This window comes from Impatiens glandulifera, chromosome 1, assembly GCF_907164915.1.
Source record: "Impatiens glandulifera chromosome 1, dImpGla2.1, whole genome shotgun sequence".
Lineage (NCBI taxonomy): Eukaryota > Viridiplantae > Streptophyta > Magnoliopsida > Ericales > Balsaminaceae > Impatiens > Impatiens glandulifera.
Window position 1 is genome coordinate 22,885,118 of NC_061862.1, and position 21,990 is coordinate 22,907,107.

The 21,990-nt window shown below is 29.6% G+C and overlaps 1 protein-coding gene across 1 annotated transcript; it reads left to right on the forward strand.

Moving 5' to 3' along the window:
• The first annotated feature begins 5,777 nt into the window (after positions 1-5,777).
• On the forward strand, positions 5,778-6,344 carry LOC124921654 (40S ribosomal protein S23-2-like). Its single transcript, XM_047462337.1, has one exon. The coding sequence runs from the start codon at positions 5,807-5,809 to the stop codon at positions 6,167-6,169; it is 363 nt and encodes a 120-aa protein (XP_047318293.1). The 5' UTR covers positions 5,778-5,806; the 3' UTR covers positions 6,170-6,344.
• The last annotated feature ends 15,646 nt before the right edge of the window (positions 6,345-21,990 follow it).

The window sequence follows — 21,990 nt, forward strand, 5'->3', positions numbered from 1 at the left end:
TTCTTCTTCTTGAGTGAGAGAGAAAACTAGTGCTCTATCGATAGAATGCTTCTCTTTCTATAGGATGATATATTACTGTGAGATTCTATGAGAAATTGTGTGTGTATATATATGCTGGGTAGAGACAGTTCTAGAGAGAGAAAGAACAAATAAAATAAAAAAAGTCAGTAAATAGATGGAAAAAATATTAAAAAGGGAAAGAGTAATACATTTTCAAGGGCGTGTTTGTATGGGGGAATATTTTCTTCTTGTTAAATTTATTTTTATGAATGAATAGTTGTGTTGCTATTAGGAGGGGAAGAGCTTAAGGCAAAAGAAATGTCATTCTAAAATTTAAATTCTGAAACAAAATTTTATAATTTAGTTATTTATTGTTAATAATGCGCGCGTCTAATTTTAAAAGTTAGTTGTTTTTGTTTTCGGTTGCAACGGTACAATGTAGTTAGGCATTATGCGCGCGAGAAACAAAAAACCGTTTCTCGTTGTAACAGTTCCCGCGAAACTCATTTGAAATATAGTTAAGTGTTCGTTAAATATTATTTTAGTAATTATTTATTTTACTTCCTATGTATGGACCAAACACGACAAAATAACCCGATATTATATATTTGATTTATTTTTTATTTAGAGACAATCAATAATATATAATACACTATTTTACCAATAATTCTAAGTCATATAAGGATGACATTAGAGAAATATTGACAAGTGATTAAATTAAAAATTATAAGAAATTAATAGGAGACTAGAAGACATACAAAACCAAACATACCCTTAGGTTTGAATTATGTACCAAATTAAAATAAAAAAAAGATACTAAGAAAGTAGCTTTACCTTTCTCTTTACCGTATGGGATAACTGATAAGGGATTATTTGATCAAATCTTAAATGTAGGTTAGCTGGTAATAGACAGATACACATAATATAGACTGGATCCTACTCAGATTTATTTTATTTATCTGATAAAATTTGTGATGTATATTTTTTTTAAACGAGTTAAACAAAGTATTAATTTTTTCATTATTAATATAAATAAAACTATTTTACAAGATAAAAACAATAAATAAATAAAAAAACTTATGAGATAATCATTAAAAATAAATAAATAAATAAAAAAACTGATGAGATAATCATCGTCACAAATATATTAACTTTAAAGGCTTAAGAAAGTAAAAAGTAGAAGTAGTTTTATTTTTATTGAATATAAAATATATGATTTAATTAAATAATACTTTTTAATTGAAAGTAATAGGAAAAAAATAACTTTTAATAAATTTCTAGATCATGTAATTTAAAAAAATTAGTATTTTTTTTGTAAATAGTATCATGTTCTAAAAATTGAACTTCAATACAAAATATATATATATATATATATATGGTAAATTGAAATTGGTCAAAAGGGAACTAACACAATGTTTTTTTATAATTCCTATTTAAGTTATAACAAATTAGTTAGTATAGAATGCATTAAAAAGTATGTAAATTATCTCAATAAAATGTTCAAAATATTTAGCAAATATGTAGTCATTAAAATGAATTAAATGAAAAAATGACGGACCAATGCATATGTTAGATTCATCGACATTAAAGATACGCCACACGGGCTTCGAGAAACTTTTCACAAATATGTAAGAAGGGTAATATTTTGTTCGCTTGTTAAAACATTTCAAATATACAATGTAACTGTATATGAGGATTTGACAAATGCTGAAGATGCAAGCACATCAAACTCTAGCTTCCATGTTTGCAAAATTTTTAAGGTTAATATTGGAAGGTATTTTAATCTTTATTTGTTGATTGACATAATTATTATAATTAAATAATAAATTTAGAAAGATTTTAAGAGTGTAATAATCAAGACATCTACAAAATAAAAATAAACAGGAAATGAATTTACAAAATTTTATGACGGTAAGTTTACTGTTGTTGATGTTTTTAACAACGGGAAACAATAGAATTAACGACGAATTTTCCGTTAAAAAGAATTGAAATAGTATCATTAACGACGAATAATCCCGTCATTAAAGACTGATACAGGCTTATAATATCATTAACGACCAATAATTCCGTCATTAAAGATTGATACAGGCTTATAATAACATTAACGACGGAATCTCCTGTCGTTAAAGATCTATTTTATATTTTAAATAAACTATTTGCATAACAAATATATCATTTTAATTTAATGCATAATAATTAATGTCCATATTTAAGAAAGTACCAAAAGTTATATATAAAATAATAAAAAATAAATATTTTAATTCATTGACTATTTACTTATAGAATATTTTAATTATATTTAATATATATAATATTTTAAGCACAGAATTTAATAAGATTTCTTACTTTTATATTTACTTTATTTTTTTTAAATTTAATTTTCAATCTTCAGTAATTTAATTAATTTGAATCCCATGAATCAATGTTTTAATTTTAAGAATTAGTTTTGTAGAAAATTTAATTTAATTTATTTATCATTAAATAAAATTAGCTAAGATATACTAAAATATATTATTTTATAAAAAATATATTAGATTTACCTTTTAATTCAAAGAAGCTAATGAAAATATTATTTAATTAACAAATTAATGTACAATAAATTAATTAAACAAAGGAGAAAACAAAAAGAAATTCATAAATATTTACATGATAATTAAATAGTAATATATAAACAAATTAAGTATAAAATCCAGAGATTTATTTGCTTATGTAATTATTTTTATTTCCTTTAATTTATAACTTATTATTAGTACCTTAGTTATTTTCTATATAAAAAAGGACATTTATTAAATTATCAATTCAATATAAAATGATAGTAAAAGGAAGGATATAAATCTCAATAAATCTTATTAGAATATTTTTTCTTTTTTTATAAAAATAAATACCTTTATGAGCCACATCTTTATTAATTTCTCAATTTTGGCTTTGAAGAAATAATTTGGTCAAATTTTATTTTTTCCTAAAAAAAATTAACAATTTATTTAAATATAAAATTCTAGAAATAATAATTGCCTATTTTTTATAGTAATAATATTTAATATATTAAGTAGGGAATTTATATTTGATTATATATTCAATTTGTTTCTTTTTTAAATTTAATTAATTTGAATCCATATTTATCCTGTTTCCCCCATTATTTATTTGAATAAGTATAATTGTTGCTAGGGTGTTAAAGAAAACTTTTTAAATTATTTGTAAGTTGCAATTTATAGACTTTTCATTATTAAAAAAAATTGATTTATGCTAAAATTTTGAGTGCATTGTTTTTAATGTTCACTCTTCGATTTTATGGCTTAGCATAGTTTGATTCTAAACTAGTTAGAATGATGGAAATACTTTAAAACGAAAATGCTCAAATTAAAAATTCTTAACATTTTGATTTTTAGTTTCTTTAAAACCAACTTATTTTTAAGATGAATGTTTTTATATGATATTATTAATTGAATGAGTTGTCCAGTAAGATTAATGTGGGATTTGTTTCGTGTCAAAAACAATATTTTCATTTTTTTATCCGTAGCTGTTATTATTATATCGCGACTGAGAAAACCAAGTCAAGATCGAGAAAGAAGAACCCGCTTGACTTGGTTTTGACCGAAGTTTGTGGCCTAATTTTTTATAGAGAAATAAGAGCCATGACAGAGGGAAAGAATCATAAACCTAATTTTGGACCAAATGTTGTGACCTGGTTTCTAACCAAGAAACAAGAGTCATGACCAAGGAAAGAACCAGTCTAGCTTGGTCTTTAACCGATTGTCGTAGCCTAGTTTCTAACCGAGAAATAAGATCCACGACTGAGAGCCCAACCTGGTTTTCGACATTGGTTTCTAACGAGAAATAAGAGCCAATATCTTAGCCCGATCTGTTTTCGATCATGGCCTATATTTTGACTGAGAGAAGGCACGTCTAGTCTGTTTCTCGACCAAGGTTGTTAATGTTAGTTTATTATATTAAGCTTATAATAGTGCACATGTTTTGCACATTTTTTTATTTAGTTATTTTTAGGTGCAGTTTGAATTTATCCTATTTAGTTTTTTTTAATAAAGGAGAGTCTGCATGACAACCCACATCCATGACCCCGACTTAATTTATCATATTTAGTAATGGTGTGTTAGTTTAGTAGTTTATCTTATTTAGTAGTGGTGAGTTAATTTAGCAGTTTTATTATATGTTGTTAAGTGTCTTATAAAATTATGCCTAATGTATGAAAGAAGTGTTTGTTCTGAATTCTGATAAGCTTTTGTTTACAATTGGTATTAGAGCAAATCAATCAAGAGGAAGAGAGATCGAGGGGTTTCGATTTCGACGGTGAGAAAAGGTAGCGAGAGTACAAAACTGCGAAGAATGATATCAAGGAGTTTCCATTTCGATTGTGAGAAAATGTTGAAAAACACAAAGCTGCGAAGACACGGAAGATGAAAATAATGAGACTAGACTAACAAGACTTCCAACGTTTGAAGAAAAATATTACGATCACTGGTCCGAATTAATGGAGAATCTTGTAAGGGAAAAAGGGTTGTGGGATTTGATCGAGAAAGGTTTCACATAACCAATTGATGATGAAGTTTTGAACAGAGATCATCAGACCGAACTAAATGGATTACTCATTAAAGATTGTAAGGTAAAACATATGTTTTACACAACAATGTACAGGGGTATATTTGAACAAATTCTTGATCAAAGAACATCTAAGATAATATGAGATTCTCTAAAGACTAAGTTTGGAGGCAATCATAAAGGTTAAAAGGTCTATGTTAAATTCTCTTCGACGAGAATTCGAGATTCTTGAAATTAAGAAGGGTGAGATGATTAAAGACTACTTTTCCAGGGTTACATCAATTGCAAATTCTATGAGAAGCAATGAAAAAATTATGTCTGACACCACCATATTAGAGAATATTCTAAGAGCTCTAACAAAGAGATTCATATATGTTGTGGTGTCAATAGAGGAGACTAGAGATACAAGACAAATGTGAATAGATAAACTTTAAATTTCTTTGTTTGTACATGAGCAAAAATTTAGAAAAAATGAGAAGGAAAAAGAGACAACTCTTTCACACCAGTTGAAGGAAGAGGAAGAGGAAGAGGAAGAGGAAGAGGAAGAGGAAGAGGAAGAGATAAAACTCAAATTAAATGTTATTCATGTCACAAGCTAGGACATTTTTCTTTTCAATGCTCTAGTTGGGGGAGCAAAGTAAATTATGTAGAGAATGAAGAAGAAGTTCTGCTTATGGCTTAAGATAACATATTTGAAAATTCAGGAAGCGATATATAGTTTATAGATTCAGGTTGTTCTAACTGTTAGAATAAATAGAGAAAGATTGTATTGAATTGTTATTCATGGTTACATAGATTATGCCTATTATATAGACATTATAATTGACATATAAAAAACTAAATAATATAATATTTATATTATCACAATTTATAATATTGTGATAATATCTTACAAATATATTATATTATACTCTAACATCATCACTCAAACTCACGATACAACAACAATAAGCATTGAGAGTTTGACAGTCATAAAGCGAAAACGCAAACAATAAGAAGTTACACATCATTCTTAATCTTCTTCTCTTCTCTCTTCTGCTCAATCCATTGACCATCCACAAAAAACAGCTCTTCTTTGATTCAGACCAACCAAAATTAACAACCAAACCAAGTTTCACAAACTCCTCCAAAAAAACAAACTGAAATCAACAACCCACAACAACCAAACCAATCTAAACCAATCAAACCAAACTTTACAAACTTAGGAAAACCCAAACCAAATTCAACTCCCATCGAAGAACTCAAAGGTGGGATGATAAGGCGTATAAAAAAATCTCATCTTGGCAATGAATGGAAGAAACCATTTGCCGGGTCTTCACATGCCGAGGGCATTATTTTGGAAAAGATAGGTATTGAAGCTAAGCAACCTAACTCTGCCATCCGTAAATGTGCATGTGTTCAATTGATCAAGAATGGAAAGAAGACTGCTGCTTTTGTTCCTAATGATGGTTGTTTAAATTACATTGAAGAAAATGATGAGGTTATTATTGCTGGATTTGGACGTAAAGGACATGCTGTGGAAGATATTCTTGGAGTCAGGTTTAAGGTTGTCAATGTATCTGGTGTTTCCCTTCTTGCTCTCTTCAAAGAGAAAAAGAAGAAGCCAAGGTCTTAGTTTTGTTTCAGGACGAACAATTTGTTTTTCTATAGTTTGACTGTTGTTTTCATTGTTTTTTAAGAGTAATTTTTCAACTATTTGAAATAATCTTTAATCCTAATCATGTTAAAGTAGCCTGTTTGTAGACTCAAATGTTATTTTTACTTGAGCTATAAATTTGCCTTTTCTCAATTTTTGAATAAAAACAAACAACTCTTCTTTGATTCAGACCAACCAAAATTAACAACCAAATCAAAACCAACCAAACTAAGTTTCGCAAACTCCTCAAAAAAACCAAACTGAAATCAACAACCCACAACAATCAAACCAAACCAAAACCAATCAAACCAAACTTTACAAACTTAGGGAAAACCCAAACCAAATTCAACTCCCTATTCTCAACAATAACTAAAACCAAAACTAATCAAACAAAATTTCACAAACATAGGGAAATACCAAACCAAATTCAACTCCCTATACTCAACAAGATAACCAAAACCAAAATCAATCAAACCAAGCTTCAAAAACTCACTTCCGATTTCCTCTCCTCCAAGAATAATAATATAATCAACATTCTACTAAATTAGCTAATTCAATCAAATTAACCTTCGATCCGTCCAAGTTACCCTCCTCACTTAAGAACAAAACAACCAAACTCATTTCTACCAAGCTACCAAAATCCCCAATCCAATTAGACAAAAACAAATCCACTCAAATGAAATCCAAAATCCCAGATAAGTTGCTTAAGACCACCGAAAAAATATAATATTAATAATAAATGATAAGAGTCCTCCATCAATGGCTAAGATAACCATTGATGGAGGCAATAGAGGATTATCACTTGATTGACTCAAAACCGACAACAAGGCTTTAATATCATGTTAGAATAAATAGAGAAAGATTGTATTGAATTGTTATTCATGGTTACATAGATTATGCCTATTATATAGACATTATAATTGACATATAATGAAACTAAATATATAATATTGATATTATCATAATTTATAATATTGTGATAATATCTTACAAATATATTATATTATACTCTAACACTAACCACATGTGTGAGAATACATATTTATTTTCACAATCGGATACAAGTTTTAGACATGAAGTGAAATTGGGTAATGATATGAAGATGACATTTACATGCAAAGGGAGTGTAATATTGTAGGTGAATGACATTAAACACATTGTTACTGATGTTCATTATGTTTCAAATCTTGAAAGCAATTTATTATGTGTGGGACAATTATAAAGAAATGATCTTGTTATGGTTCAAGATGATGAATGTAAGATTTACCATAAAGTTAAAGGGCTTTTGATGACTACAAAGATGAGTCCAAATAGATTGTTCAAAGTGAATGCTATAAAGTTGTCCAACGAATAGAAAAAAACTCCAAATAATCTGTGTTTTCAGACATATGTAGGAAAAGACTCAGAACTTTACACTACAGATTGGGTCACCTCAATTATAAGAGTCTTCAAGCCATGAAATCTCAAGGTTTGGTGATAGGACTTCCAACTATCAAAATTCTAACAGATATATGCTCACATTGTCTAATAGAAAAAAATCACAAATATACGCAATCTAAGAAAAGCAGATGTAGAGTTATAAGAAAACTACAGCCAATTCATTCTAATTTGTATGGACTAATCAATCTAGTTACGAATGATGGTAAAAGGTACATACTACTCTTCATTGATGATTTTAATAGAAAACTCGGGCTTTCTTCTTGCGTGAAAAATCAGAAGTATTTGATTATTTAAAAAAGTTTAAGTTACTGGTTGAGAAAGAAAGTAAAGAACATATAGCTTGTCTTCGATCAGATAGATGTGGTGAGTTCACCTATAATAATTTTTTTTTTTAAATATGGGAATTAAAAGGCAACTTTACAACAGCTTACACACCCCAACAAAATAGAGTAGTAGAAAGAAGAAATAGAACTATGATAAATTTAGTTAGGAGTGTGTTATCTAGCAAGCATGTTCCTACACAATTCTGTGCAGAAGCTATTTCTTGGTTTATTCATGTGATGAATATGAGTTATACAAGTTCACTTGAGAAAGAAAACTCTAGAAGAAGTTTGAATCAATTTGAAGCCATCTATAAGTCACTTGAGGATATTTGGTTGCATTACTAATGTCCTCATTCCAGAACAAAGGAGATTGAAGTTAGATGACTAGAGCCATATATGTATATTTCTAGGAGTGAGTAAAGAATTCAAGGCCTACCGATGGTAAAATATAGTTACAAAAGAGATTATTATAAGTAAAGACATGTCCTTTGAAGAAAAGAAATGTTAGAATTGGAAGAATGATGCACCATAATCTGATAAAGAGTTAAATTGGAAGAATGTAGTGTTTAGAGAAGAAAGTGACAACGAAGAAGAAGTTGAATCAAATTATGAAATTCAAGAGATTTTTGAACCTGAATATGACACTCAAAGTCCAACAACTAAAAATGAATAAGAGTCATAAAGTCCTTCTGAAACTTTTGAGAATTTGAACACTCTTATTCAACCTGTAACAGTGTCACGAAGAATTAGGAGAGTTCCTAACTGGCACAAGGATTATGTGACCGGTGATGAACTTTGAGAAGAAGTTTGGAATGAAGTGACTTATTATTCCACCACAGATCTGGTTACTTTTCAGGAAGTTGTTCTCAATAAAAATTGGACAAAATCTATGAGACAAGAGATATCTTAAATTGAAAAAAATGAAGCTTGGAAATTGATGGAACTACCAAAAGGAGCAAAGAAGTTAGGTGTCAAATAGATTTTCAAGACAAAATTCAATGAGCATGGAGTAGTAAACAAATATAAGGCAAGGCTATTAGTCAAAGGATATTCACAACAATTTTATAATTGACTATACAAAAGTGTTTTCTCTAGTAGCAAGGTTGAACACTATAAGGTTGCTTATTTCAATAGTTTCTCAACAATGCTAGAATTTATACCATTTAGATGTGAAAAGTGCTTTTCTACATGGAAAATTGTGTGAAGAAGTATTTGTGGAATAACCAAAGGGTTTGTGAAGAAGGGAGAGGAAGCTAAAGTCTATAAATTAGAGAAAATATTGTATGTCTAAAGCAAGTTCTGAGGGCTTAGTACAGTCGTATATATTTCATACAACAAGGCTTTAAGAAGTGCCCTACAGAACCTACTTTGTTTGTCAATTTTAAATCTAGAGATGAAATTTTGATTGTAAATTTTTATGTTGATGATTTCATTGTTACTGGTAACAATGATGAAATGATAAGGATAATTAAGAAGACTATGATTCAAGAGTTTGCAATGACATATCTTGGACTTATGAGATTCTTCCTTAGAGTAGAAGTAAAGCAAAGCGAAATTGGAGTTTTCATTTGTCAGAAAAAATATACAAAAGAAGTCTTTAAAAGATGTAGGTTGGTTGAGTGTAATTCAGTTAGGAATCTAATGGTTTCTAGAGCCAAAATTATCAAGGATGAAGATGAGAATATAGTGGATTTTATTGCCTATAAGAAAATGGTAGAATGTTTGAGATATCTCACTGTCACTAGGCCTTATATAATGTTCTATGTTGGAAACACTAGTCATTACGTGGAGACACCCACATATTTACACTTAGGTCTAATGAAAAAGGATACTCTAATATCTAAGTGAGTCTTTGAAGATGGTGTTATATTTGATGCAAAGTAAACAATAATAAAAGCGAAAAGGAAGAACGAACACCAAAAGTTATGTGGAAAACCCTTTACGAGTGAAAAACTACGGGCATAAAGGAAAGTTTTAGTATATCAAAGTTTGTACAAGTTTGGTGGTCAATATAAAACTGATAAGAGAAAAGACGACTATTTACTATATGTGTAGTCAAACCCTAAAATACAATATATATATATATATATATATATATGGTATAAAAGGGGGTCAAACCCATTAAGTCTACAGGTCCATACCGTGCAGACAAAAGTCCGCCGACTCAATAAAAATTCGGGCCACAAACTTTAACAATCTCCACATTGACACGAATTCCAATCTTTGATAGCAAAACCACAAAATCAAACATCTTCTACCAAAGCCCCTATGGGCGTAGCTCAACAATGAAGACCAACCAAGTTCAAGCAATACTCAAACTTGGTAATAGGAAGTGACTTGGTCATCATATCTACAGGATTATTGTGTGTACTCACCTTTCTCACAACAATATCACCACGGGCAATGACATCACACGCAAAATGATACAGTACATCAATGTGTTTAGTCTTCTCGTGAAATATATGATCCTTCGTTAGAAAAATATCACTCTGACTATCACAAAATATTGTAGAAATATACAAATCTTCATTAAGTTCGCCAAATAAATATTTCATCCAAATTGCTTCTTTGCAAGCTTCTATAATCGCCATATACTCTGCCTATATAGTAGACAAAGTAAATGTAGCCTGCATCATAGCCTTCTAGCTAATAGCGCAACCACCAACACAAAAATGTAACTAGACAACAGTTTTCTCTTATCAAGATCTCCAGCGTAATCCGAATCAATGTAACCGATAACTCCATCTCTACTCTTCCCAAACTATAAGCAAACATCAGTAGAAACATATAAGTATCTGAGAATATATTGAAATGATTTCTAATGTTCCTTACCAGGGTTTACCATATATCTACTAATAACACTAACCGCATATGCTAAGTCAGAACGTGAACAAACCATAACATACATAAGGGAGCCAACGACACTAGAGTATGGCACTCGCGACATGTAATCATCATCATTATCTGACTGTGGTAAAAAAGAAGATGAAAGTCTAAAATGAGAATCTAATATAATGGAGTACTTATCGGCTTGGCACTTTGCATGTTAAACTTACTAAGAACTTTCTTGATGTACCTCTTTTGACATATGTACAATTTACCAGCTGATCGATCTATAAGAATCTCCATTCCAAGCATCTTCTTTGCCGCACCTAAATTTTTCATCTCAAACTCTCTACTCAACTATGCTTTCACCTTTCTAACCTCCCTCTGATCCTTGGCGACAATTATCATATCGTCAACATACAACAACAGGTAAACGAACGACCCATCATCACATACTATAAAGTAGTCACAACTATTGTAACTGCTCCTCTTGAAATCACGAGTGGTTATAAATGTATGAAATATTTTATACCACTGCCTCGGTGACTATTTCAAACCATAAAGAGACTTTTTTAGTTGGCATACGTAGTCCTACTTTCCTAAGGCTACAAATACTTCTAGTTGTTGCATGTAGATGTCTTCCTCAAGTTCTCCGTGTAAGAATTTAGTTTTTACATCTAACTGCTCAAGCTCAAGATCGTGGAATGTCACAATACCTAGAAAAGCCCAAATAGAACTGTGCATCACAACTGGAGAAAATACATTAGTAAAATCAACACTTGGAGTTTGACTATATCCTTTTGTTACAAGCTTGGCTTTATACCTGAATTCTTAAACTCCTTGCGCACCTTCCTTTCTCTTATACACCCACTTTCAACGAACAACCTTTTGCTCTTTGGTAGCTTCACTAGATCCCATATAGCAAAGCGATTCCATCTCTTCCTACACAACAATCATCCACATACTAGAGTTTTTGAAGGTAACCGCTTTTGAATACATCACAGGTTTTTCTTCTGAATCAATCTCTTCAGCCACATTTAATGCATATGCAACTAAACTAGCCTCTGCATATCTCTGAGGGTGTCTAATATCTCTATGAGATCTATTTTTACCAATTGAATGTTGTGGAGGTGCTTCTGAGGAGCTAACACCATGCATAGAAACTGGAATAGGCCCTGGAGTTTTCTCTAGTGTAGGTTTCAACCCAATCTCAAGCTCCACTTGGATACTTGACTTCTGATGATTTTCCTCGGAGGGAGTTGAAGACGGAGACCCCTGAAGCATGCTAGTCTCATAAAAAACAACATCTCTACTGATGTAGACTTTACTAGTCTTAGGACACCACATCTTGTATCCCTTGAAACCTTGCTTGAACCTTATGAACACACACTTCACCGAACGAGGCTCTAACCTCCCATTATAAACATGAGCATACGCAGGACATCCAAAAATTCTTAAATTAGAATAACTAGCAGGAGAATCAGTCCATACCTCCTGTGGAGTTTTCTTATCAATAGTAGTCAAAGGAGAGCGTTTAACGAGATGAAATGCATACGTAGTGGTCTCAGCCTAAAATGACGTCGGTATCCAACATTAAGGCTCATACAACATACATTCTCCATCAAAGTCCTATTCATCCTCTCTGCAACACCATTCTGTTGAGAATTATGTCAAACTGTATGTTGCCTCACAATACCTTTAGTTCTACATAAAGTATTAAACTCATTAGAACAAAACTCCAAACCGTTATCAATTCAGAGATGCTTCACTTGCCTCCCTATCTGCTTCTCAATCATAAACTTTCACTCTATAAAGGTTGAAAACACGTCACTATTTTGTTTAAAAAAATGCCCAAACCTTCTTAGAGAAATCATCTATAATAGTCAACATATAGAACGCACCACCTTTAGATGGTACTCTAGAAGGCCCCTACAAATCAGAATGAATGTAGTCTAGCATCCCCTTCATACTATGAATACTAGTCGAGAACCTAACTCTTTTTTGCTTACCAAAAACGCAGTGTTCACAAAACTTCAGCTTCGTAGTACTCTACCCATCAAGAAGCCCACTCTTGTTCAATTCGACCATGTCATTCTCACTCATGTGACCCAGACGCATGTGTCATAATCTCGTAGCATCTGAACCAGGCATAGATGAACTAGTGATAAAAACATTACCTATAATCGTAGAGCCTTGTAGAACATATAAACTGATAGTTTTCCTAAGTCCCTTCATCAAAATAAGAGACCCCTTGCTGACCTTCACAACTTCATCTTCACTGGTGTACCTGTACCTTTTAGAATCAAGAATACTCAATGAGATCAAATTTCTCTTCATGTCAAGAACGTGCCTTACATCACCAAGTGTTCGAATAGTTCCATCAAGCATCTTAACTCTGACCGTACCAATACCAGCTATTCTACAAGATGCATTATTGCACATCACAATGGTACCTCTAAAAACCACTTCATATGTGGAGAACTAGTCCCGATTAGGACACATATGAAACGTGCATCCAGAATCAAGAATCTATTTTTCGCTCTATTTTGAATCAATATTAGACGCAACAAGGAGTTCTCCATCATTATACTTTTCAGAAACATCAGCTTCGCCATATTTTTCTGATTGATTTCTCTTATGATCATCACCATCCCTCTTATTCTTATTCTATAACTTATAACACTCAACAACAATATGACCCTTCTTCTTGCAGTACCTACACGTCTTATCCTCATTCTTGGATTTCAACATGCCATGATTATTACTGCCAGAATATCTCTCTTGCTGCCTGCCTCGTGCAATAAGGCCTTCAGCCATGTTATTTGAACAAACAACGAGTTTATGCATCTTCTTCTTCGAGAACACATCATAAACGTCATCTAGAGTCAAAGTATCACGATTATATAGAATAATATCTCTAAAAGTAGCATACGAAGAAGGTAGTGAACACAACAATATCAGGCCTAAATCTTCTTCATCGTACTTAACCTCCATAGATTCCAAATCAGAGACTACTTTAAAAACAGTCAAGTGATTTTCTAAAGACGTATCATCAGACATACGTTGGGAATACAGATGCTGCTTCAAGGGTAGCTTGTTAGTTAGTGTTTTCATCATACACAATTGCTCCAATCTCAGCTAGAGCGCATCAACTGATTTTTCCTTCAAACAATATTGAAGAATCTAATTTGATAGATGTAGATGAATCTACGATAGAGCCTTACAATCCGATCATTGCTTTTCTTCATCAGTCCACAAAGATGACATCTTGTGAACGCTAAATAGCACATCTTCCATATCCATCTATGCCAAAATAGCCTGCATTTTCATTTTTCATAACAAAAATCTGGTGTTACGATCCAATATCGGAATATCGTACTTCATAGTAGTCATGACCTAAAATAAAACAAACAAAACTTGGCTCTAATACCAATTTGTTATAATTGAAGCACAATAAACGATAATAAAAGCGAAAAGGAAAAAAGATCACCAAGAATTACGTAGAAAACCCTTGACGGGTGAAAAACCACGGGCATAAGAGAAGGTTTTAGTATATCGAAGTTTGTACAAGTTTGGTGACCAACATAAAACTGATAAGAGAAAAGACGATTGTTTACTATATGTGTAGTCAAACCCTAAAATACAATATATATATATATATATATATGATATATAAGTTAAAGGGGTCAAACCCATTAAGTTTACAAGTTCATACCGTGCGGGCAAAACTCGCCGGCCTAACAAGAATTCATGCCACAAACTCTAATAGATGGGTATTCTAAACAAGCGAGAAAATCGAGAAGAACTAGAGGGATATTCAGATCATGATTATGTTGGAGATATGGATGACTAAGCCATTGAAGATGAAATTTTGAAGAGACTGAGAAGTGCCATTGGTGTTGATGAAGTTTAGGTACAAAAACCATTTTTAATGCAATATAGTTCAAGGGAGAGATAGGTGGCGACCAAGCCTGAACCTGCCCTCGTGCGTCTGTTGCGACTGAGCCTTAGCTGCACCTAGTTACACCAATACCGAGTCACCTGACCTGGGTTCGGTGAGGCTTAGACCTTGTTTGGTTTCTATTTTTTATTTTTTTTTATTTATCTAAAACTCTAAATCCCATCGTACAAATCACAAAAAAAAATTCTAATAAAAGCACAAAAAAATATATTTTTCTTACGTTTGATTTCATTTTGTTAATTTTTTTACTAACTCTAACTAAAAAAAATCACAGAAAAATAAAAAATATATATTTTTCAATAAAAACCTAAAAAAATATTTTCCATAGATCCGTTTGAATTTATTTGAAAACTAACTTTGAGATTTGTATTATTTCATGTACCATTTCGGATTAAGTTTTGCTAATAAGTATAATTACATATTTACCCCTCATTTTATTGTATACCAGGACTATAAATAGGATGCTACAATACTAGAAGCATGATAGAGTTGAAATAATTTGTAAAAGAATGCTTATGTCTAAGGGTTACTTTTTTTAAATAAAGTGTAAAATTCATACGTTAAAAAATGATAAAAAATTTATAGTAGAGACGGTCTTTTGTACGGACACAAGGGACAAAACCCCAATGCCCTTTTCTGAGTGTAAACAAGTACGAGAAACCAATATTTTTAAATGTGTTTTCACACGCGTACGCTCATTTTTAGTATTGCGCTCAAATCGACCCTCCCCTCGGATCGATGAGACATTCTCTTTTGATTTTGTGCAAACGTTAGAAATCTAATCGAGTAGGCCACATGCCTTAGATTCGTCTCGAGTCCCAAAATGGTGATGAGTAACCGAAATGGTAGGCTGTACCGAGTTTACTTCTTAGTTTCGAAAAACGTTCATTTCGATCACTTTTGCTAATTTCTGTAACTTACCTTCATCTCGAGTATCGTAAATTGAGACAAGACGACTCACTCAAGAGTCACCTCGTCTAAACATGAGACGAAGAAGCGAAAATAGAAATTAGCAAAGTGAATACGTACATGACTGTATTTGAAGTTTTCATCTAATTTTCCTACACGAGAAATTAGGGGAAAATATTTTTTAAAATTCTTTTTGGGTTTGGTGTTTGGTTACGTATGTTGAAGGGCCTTGTTACTATGCCCCACAACGACCGCTTAAATTCTAAGCCGACCATTATTAAAACACGACATTACACACGTTTTTAAATTAAAAGAATTCCACTCTAACAACCTATGTTTAAATTTTCTAAATATGCCCACTCTCAATATGTTTCTATAGGCATGCGTTACACTATACTAATAAGCAATATTAAAATAATTGTAGATAATCAAGAAGTAACTTTTTTACATGAAAAGCCTACAATCATCCTCATCAACCTCATCACAAATCATCAGGCATTTAACTTCTTCATATTTTTTTACTTTCACAAATTGAATCATAAACAAATCAAGAAACCTATATTGATCCTACAACATCAGTTATGCAAACTAATACACATGCGAACCTCTGAGCTCAAGAATAGAGGGGATTAAAATCGTTGGATAATTCATAGCACATTCAATCGATCAGCATCGATTAAATTAGGCTTCGCCATAATAACACAGACAACTTAATCAAGTGGATAAAACAATGGGTATGTTTGAATGGGTAAAATTGGAATTGAAATTAAAATTGACAATGAAATTCTAATTTCAATTTCATGATAATTGACATTGAATTACAATTCAATTCTATATTTGGAAAAACTATAAAATTGTAATTTAATCTTTATTCCTATGTTTAAAAAAAGAATATAATAAAAATAATTTTAATATATATTATTTATTTTATTAAAATATTAATTTGACATTACCAATTAGGATATAGCTCATGTGTTAAAAGATATTTTAAGTTTCAATTTTTATTAAAAAAATTATCGGTTTAACATGTTAACTTCATAGATTTAAAAAACAAAATATATCAGTTCGATATTTTAACGTCCTAAGTTAAAAAAAGTATTGATTGAAAATTTTAATTGTATTTTAAATGATAAAATAATAAGTTATATTGTTTAAAAAAACATAAAAAAAAATTGGAATTACAATTCTAATCTAAAATAAATGAAATTGAGAATTATAAAATTACACTTTATTAAATTCAATTCTAATTCCAATTCTTAATATTAGAGGATTTATCAAACATAGGAATTAGAATTGGACTCTCCAATTACAATTCAAATTCTAATTCTAATGTAAACTCCAGGTATACCAAACACTATGTGAATGAAAATTCGGCGATCAAAATTGATTGATAATGAATATTACAGACCCTAAACAAGCTGGAACAAAGATTTAAGTTCCTAAACACACTTTTCTCTCTAGTTAGAGGTTGAAGACAACAATGACACCAGACAAAATAAGAAATCTTATGCTCTCTCCTTCTAACCCTAGGATTACTCAGCTCACCTAGACTTAGGTTAGATGCTGGACTTAAAAGGGGACTCATAGTGGGGTATAAAACCACTAATTAAAAATTAAAACAAACTACCTCCAATTTGTTCAATTTGTTGATGCTCTTGGAGAGGTTGATTGACAACCCACGATTGTAACTACTTGATAGAGCTTGTTATGGGCTACACTTTGAGCTTATGTAACTCATAGGCGGTACACCATAGTGGGGGTTATCCTCTATGAAAGTTTCAAGGCTTCTCTTGAACTACCTTCGATGAATGATAGGTTGAGGCCACTTTTATTGGAAAGCTAACTCTCGCCCCATTCTTTTGGTACCTCATGAGCCCAAAATTATCAAGTGAAGCTCAAGATATCCACCTTGGAAGGCAAATTGTTTCTAGTTGGCTTCAATTGGAGACAATTTGGCTTAATGACTCTTTTTGGGTTGCATACCTTGAATGGAGGGTTGGAGTCAGTGCCATTAGAAAACTGTCTCTTATATAACTCATGGGCACGAAATGGTCACCTGTAGCTCTCAAGTTATCCCCCAACCAAATTTTGGTTGCTACAATTGGCCTCCTATGGTACTCATCAACTTCGGGGAGAACTACATGAATCTAATTGGTTGATTAATGCATATAGACAACTCTCATACAATGATTTTGGTAGTCATGGGACCTAAATGGAGAACTCTAGCTGGGCTTCCCATTGGTTGGAACGTAGACTAGATCCATTTAACTTCTTAGTGCTATCTTGGACTTCCGATGGTTCTCCCTTCTTGCACACATTGACATTGAGACAGGTGCCAAATGAAACCTCATTGAGTTCTTTGGGTAACTAGCTTACTCATTTTGGTGAATTATGGCCAAAGTTATAGATGGTTAAATGGAGTTATCCTAGCTAGGATGTCGCGGCTGCAACGTTTTCCACCTTTAGACGCGAACTGAGTTCGTCTCATGAAGAATAACGAGTTGGGTTTACGCAATCTTATAGGCGTGTCTCTCAAAAGTTTTTTTGGTAGGTCATACACCTCATTTGGTGACCTGTGGAGCCCGTGAGGTCCAATTGAAGCTCGTCCATGTGAAAAAACCGGAATTACACGGAGATGCATAAAGTTTATTTTTTTGAATTTGACTAATACAATCCCATTTCTAAATTAATTATTTATTCTTAAACGCATGAATTTTTTTCTCCGAATTTGGCAACAATTTTTTAACTAGTCTAATTTTGCTAAATCAAACTCTAATCATACTTCCATGTTGATTCTTTATATTTTTAAGATATTCGAGAAAATAATGAATTATGTACTATTAACTATTGAGTCAAACAATTTGGAAGTCGATTTTTAAATGTTACAATTTGAAAGAAGTTTAACGATTTTTATTTTAAATAAACTTTAAACTAATTAAACTTTTACGATTTTAAATTTATGATCTTAAAAATTTATTATTTTATGAGTTTATATATTATTTTGATTTTATGATTTTATACGATTTACATAAATAAAGTATATATAAATTTTGTTATTATAACTTTTATATATAAATATATATATATATATATATATATATATTTTATAACTGGTTCAATTAAAACATATATAATTGATTTTGTTATTATAACTTTTATTAATTATATTTGTATATGATTTAAAAAAAAATAGATTTAATTTATATAAAAATAAAAATAACATATAACTAATATTTTTTAAGTTGAAGCAAATTTGGATTTTAGGAATTTACAAATTCTTATCGTTTTTTCGTTTTCGGATTCGAGTTTTTTTTTTTCAAATAATTTGAGTTATTTACAAAAGTAGTGATAGGTGATTATTTTAAGGATGTGAAGAATATTTTGGTAAAAAAAATTAAAAAAAATTAATATATAATGATAAAGTAAAAAATAATAATTTAAAATAAACGGTATTTAAATATTTTAATTAATAAATTAAAATGATTTGAGAAATGTATGAATGATAATATTGCGAATTGAATAGGGGATAATATTGCGAATTGAATAGGGGAATGCGTTTACTATTCTCGCCCTATTCTACTTTGGGAATTTTGTTTTATTATCATTCCTGTCTGTTTGGTTTCGGGGAATCCCCTGGGGGCACATTTAACAATTTTTTTTATACACATTTTTACAAAATAATTTTTTAAATAAAATTATATAAATGATTTTTTTAATATTATATATATTAAAAAATTATATTATTATAAAAAAATAAATTAAAACTCTTACAAAATATAAAAAAATATTAGTGATGTTATATATTCAATTGTGTTGATTAATATTCCGGACATAATCGAAGTGAGATTAAGACAAAATGACACAAATATCATTCCTGTCATAATTTGAATAGAGAAAAGTGTATCAAATTATAATTGTTATTCCTAAATAAATAAATAAATTGGAGAGATTAATTATCAAATGCAGACGAAATTAATAATGACTGAGATGTTCCGTCAACTCCCTTCCCTTTACCCTAGGAGTGAGCAGAAAAGGGACCAGGAAAATAGTCCGGTTGAACTGTAATAATTAGTGATTAAATTAATGTTTAATTAAGTTAAATTATTTAAATAAGTATAACTTAACCCACACATTATGAATTAAATAAATAATTAAAAATATAAAGAACAAATAAAACGTAAAATAGTCCGGTTGAACTGTAATAATTAGTGAGTAAAATAATATTTAATTAAGTTAAATTATTTAAACTAACATGTATCCCGTGAATTTGCACGAGTAATAATATAAAAAACCGTGATGGACGGGTCAACCCACAATCCGACCCAAATATTCATTTACTCTCACATATATCCAAATTAACCATAGCTCTCGATCCGGCAATCCGGACACTTTAAAAATTAAGCATTCATTATATATATATAAATTAGTTAGTTAAAAAGTTAAACTTATATTGTTAAAATGTTACATGTTCATGAAACTTTGGGTTAATTTAAAATATAAAGTGTTATTAGCCTAGTTGGTTAAAAAGTTGTATTTATTTTTGTTAGATTCTAAGTTCGAACCATACTTATAGCGTTTTTAATTTTATTTTTAACTGTTTTAAGTTTTGGACGGGTCAACTCATAGTCCCGACCCAAGTATCCATTTACTCTTACATATATCCAAATTAACCACAGCTCTAACTTTCAACCCGGCAATCCGAACACTTTAAAAATTAAGCATCATTTTATATATATATATATATAGATAAGTATAGCCTAACCCACATTATGAATTAAATAAATAATTTAAAATATTAAAAACAAATAAAACCTAGAATAACAAAGAGATTACTAAACAGAACTTAATAAGAAGGGTTATGAACTCCTCTGACTCAACATAATTCCGAAAAGAATCTTAAAAATATTTCGTAATAATAGTCTTATAAATATTACCCATATATTTTTTCTGTTCACAGTAAAATATAAATTTATGTTATTAACCAAATAAAAAAATATTAAGCTATAAATTTTCAATGTTAGAGAGGTGAGGTCATCAAAATTGTGTTTTAAAAATAAAATATGTTTAATTATAATTTTTAAAAATAATTTAAATAAATATAATTTAAAGGCAAAATACATTTAATTATAATGTTTAATAATAATTGATTAGTTAGTTAAATTTTTAAGTAATTTATAGGTGCATTTAAAGTTTTACTAACAAGGCTAAAATTTGATATATATATTATAATTATAAGAAAATTCTGAATTTGATTGTTTTTCTTTTAATTATTCAATATATTTTTATCAAACTTTCAATTCATTATATCTTTTAATTCATTAATTTAAATATTAAAATATATTTTATTTTATTTAAAAAATATTTTATTATTATATATTAATATCTTAAATTATTTTAACAAAAAAATATACTTCTTAAAATTACCATCAATTAATTATTTTTAAATAATTCAAGAAATAATTTTAAAAAATCTTATCCTAAACTCTTAATCCACTAAACCTACTACTCGAGCAAATTTGAATTCACATCTACGATTTTTGAATCGAATTTTAAATCAATTTGAATTCAAATACGATTTTCGGTTTGATTTTTGAGATGATATTTTAACTCAAAAATCAAATCGAAAACCGAATTTATTTTTTATTATTTATTTTAATTATATATTAGATATTTTATTAGATATAATTAAATAATTAAATATTTTATTATATATTAAATTAGGTAAGTTATTAGTTTCCAAATTTATAAGACTCTAATTTTTAAGATTTATTGATAATGAAAGTAAAAAAAAAGGTGAAAGTACAATTATTATTATAAAAAATACAATATATATATATATATATATTTTTTAATATTTGGTCTAATCTAATATCCGAAATTCTAATTTTAATATTCGGTTGTATTTTCAAATTTGCTAAAAAAAAATAAAAAATTCTACTTAGACTCGATTAGCAGTGAATAATGTGCCTCTTTTTATTTGATTATTTAAATAATTTTTTATTATGTATAAATTGTAAAAAATTAAATAATTGATAAAAATATTTAAAGAATATTAATATTTAGTATATATATTTAAATATAATATATTTTAATATTTTATTTTATAAATTAATTGATATAATTAAAAAAACAGGATACATATTATTTAAATACAAGTAAGATCGCATATTTCGGTTTTGTCAAATATAATAATTATATTATTTTGTATATTTTCTGAATTTTATGAAATATTTTATTAAAAAAATAAAAAGAAGTAGGTTAAAAAAAAGGGAGAAAAGAAGTTCAAGTGTATATATATATTGAGTAAACTTTGGCGGAGTAATAATCTCTGCGCTTATTCT

Coding starts and splice junctions, on each gene's coding strand:
- LOC124921654 (XM_047462337.1), top strand. CDS start 5,807: ATGATAAGGCGTATAAAAAAATCTCATCTTGGCAATGAATGGAAGAAA.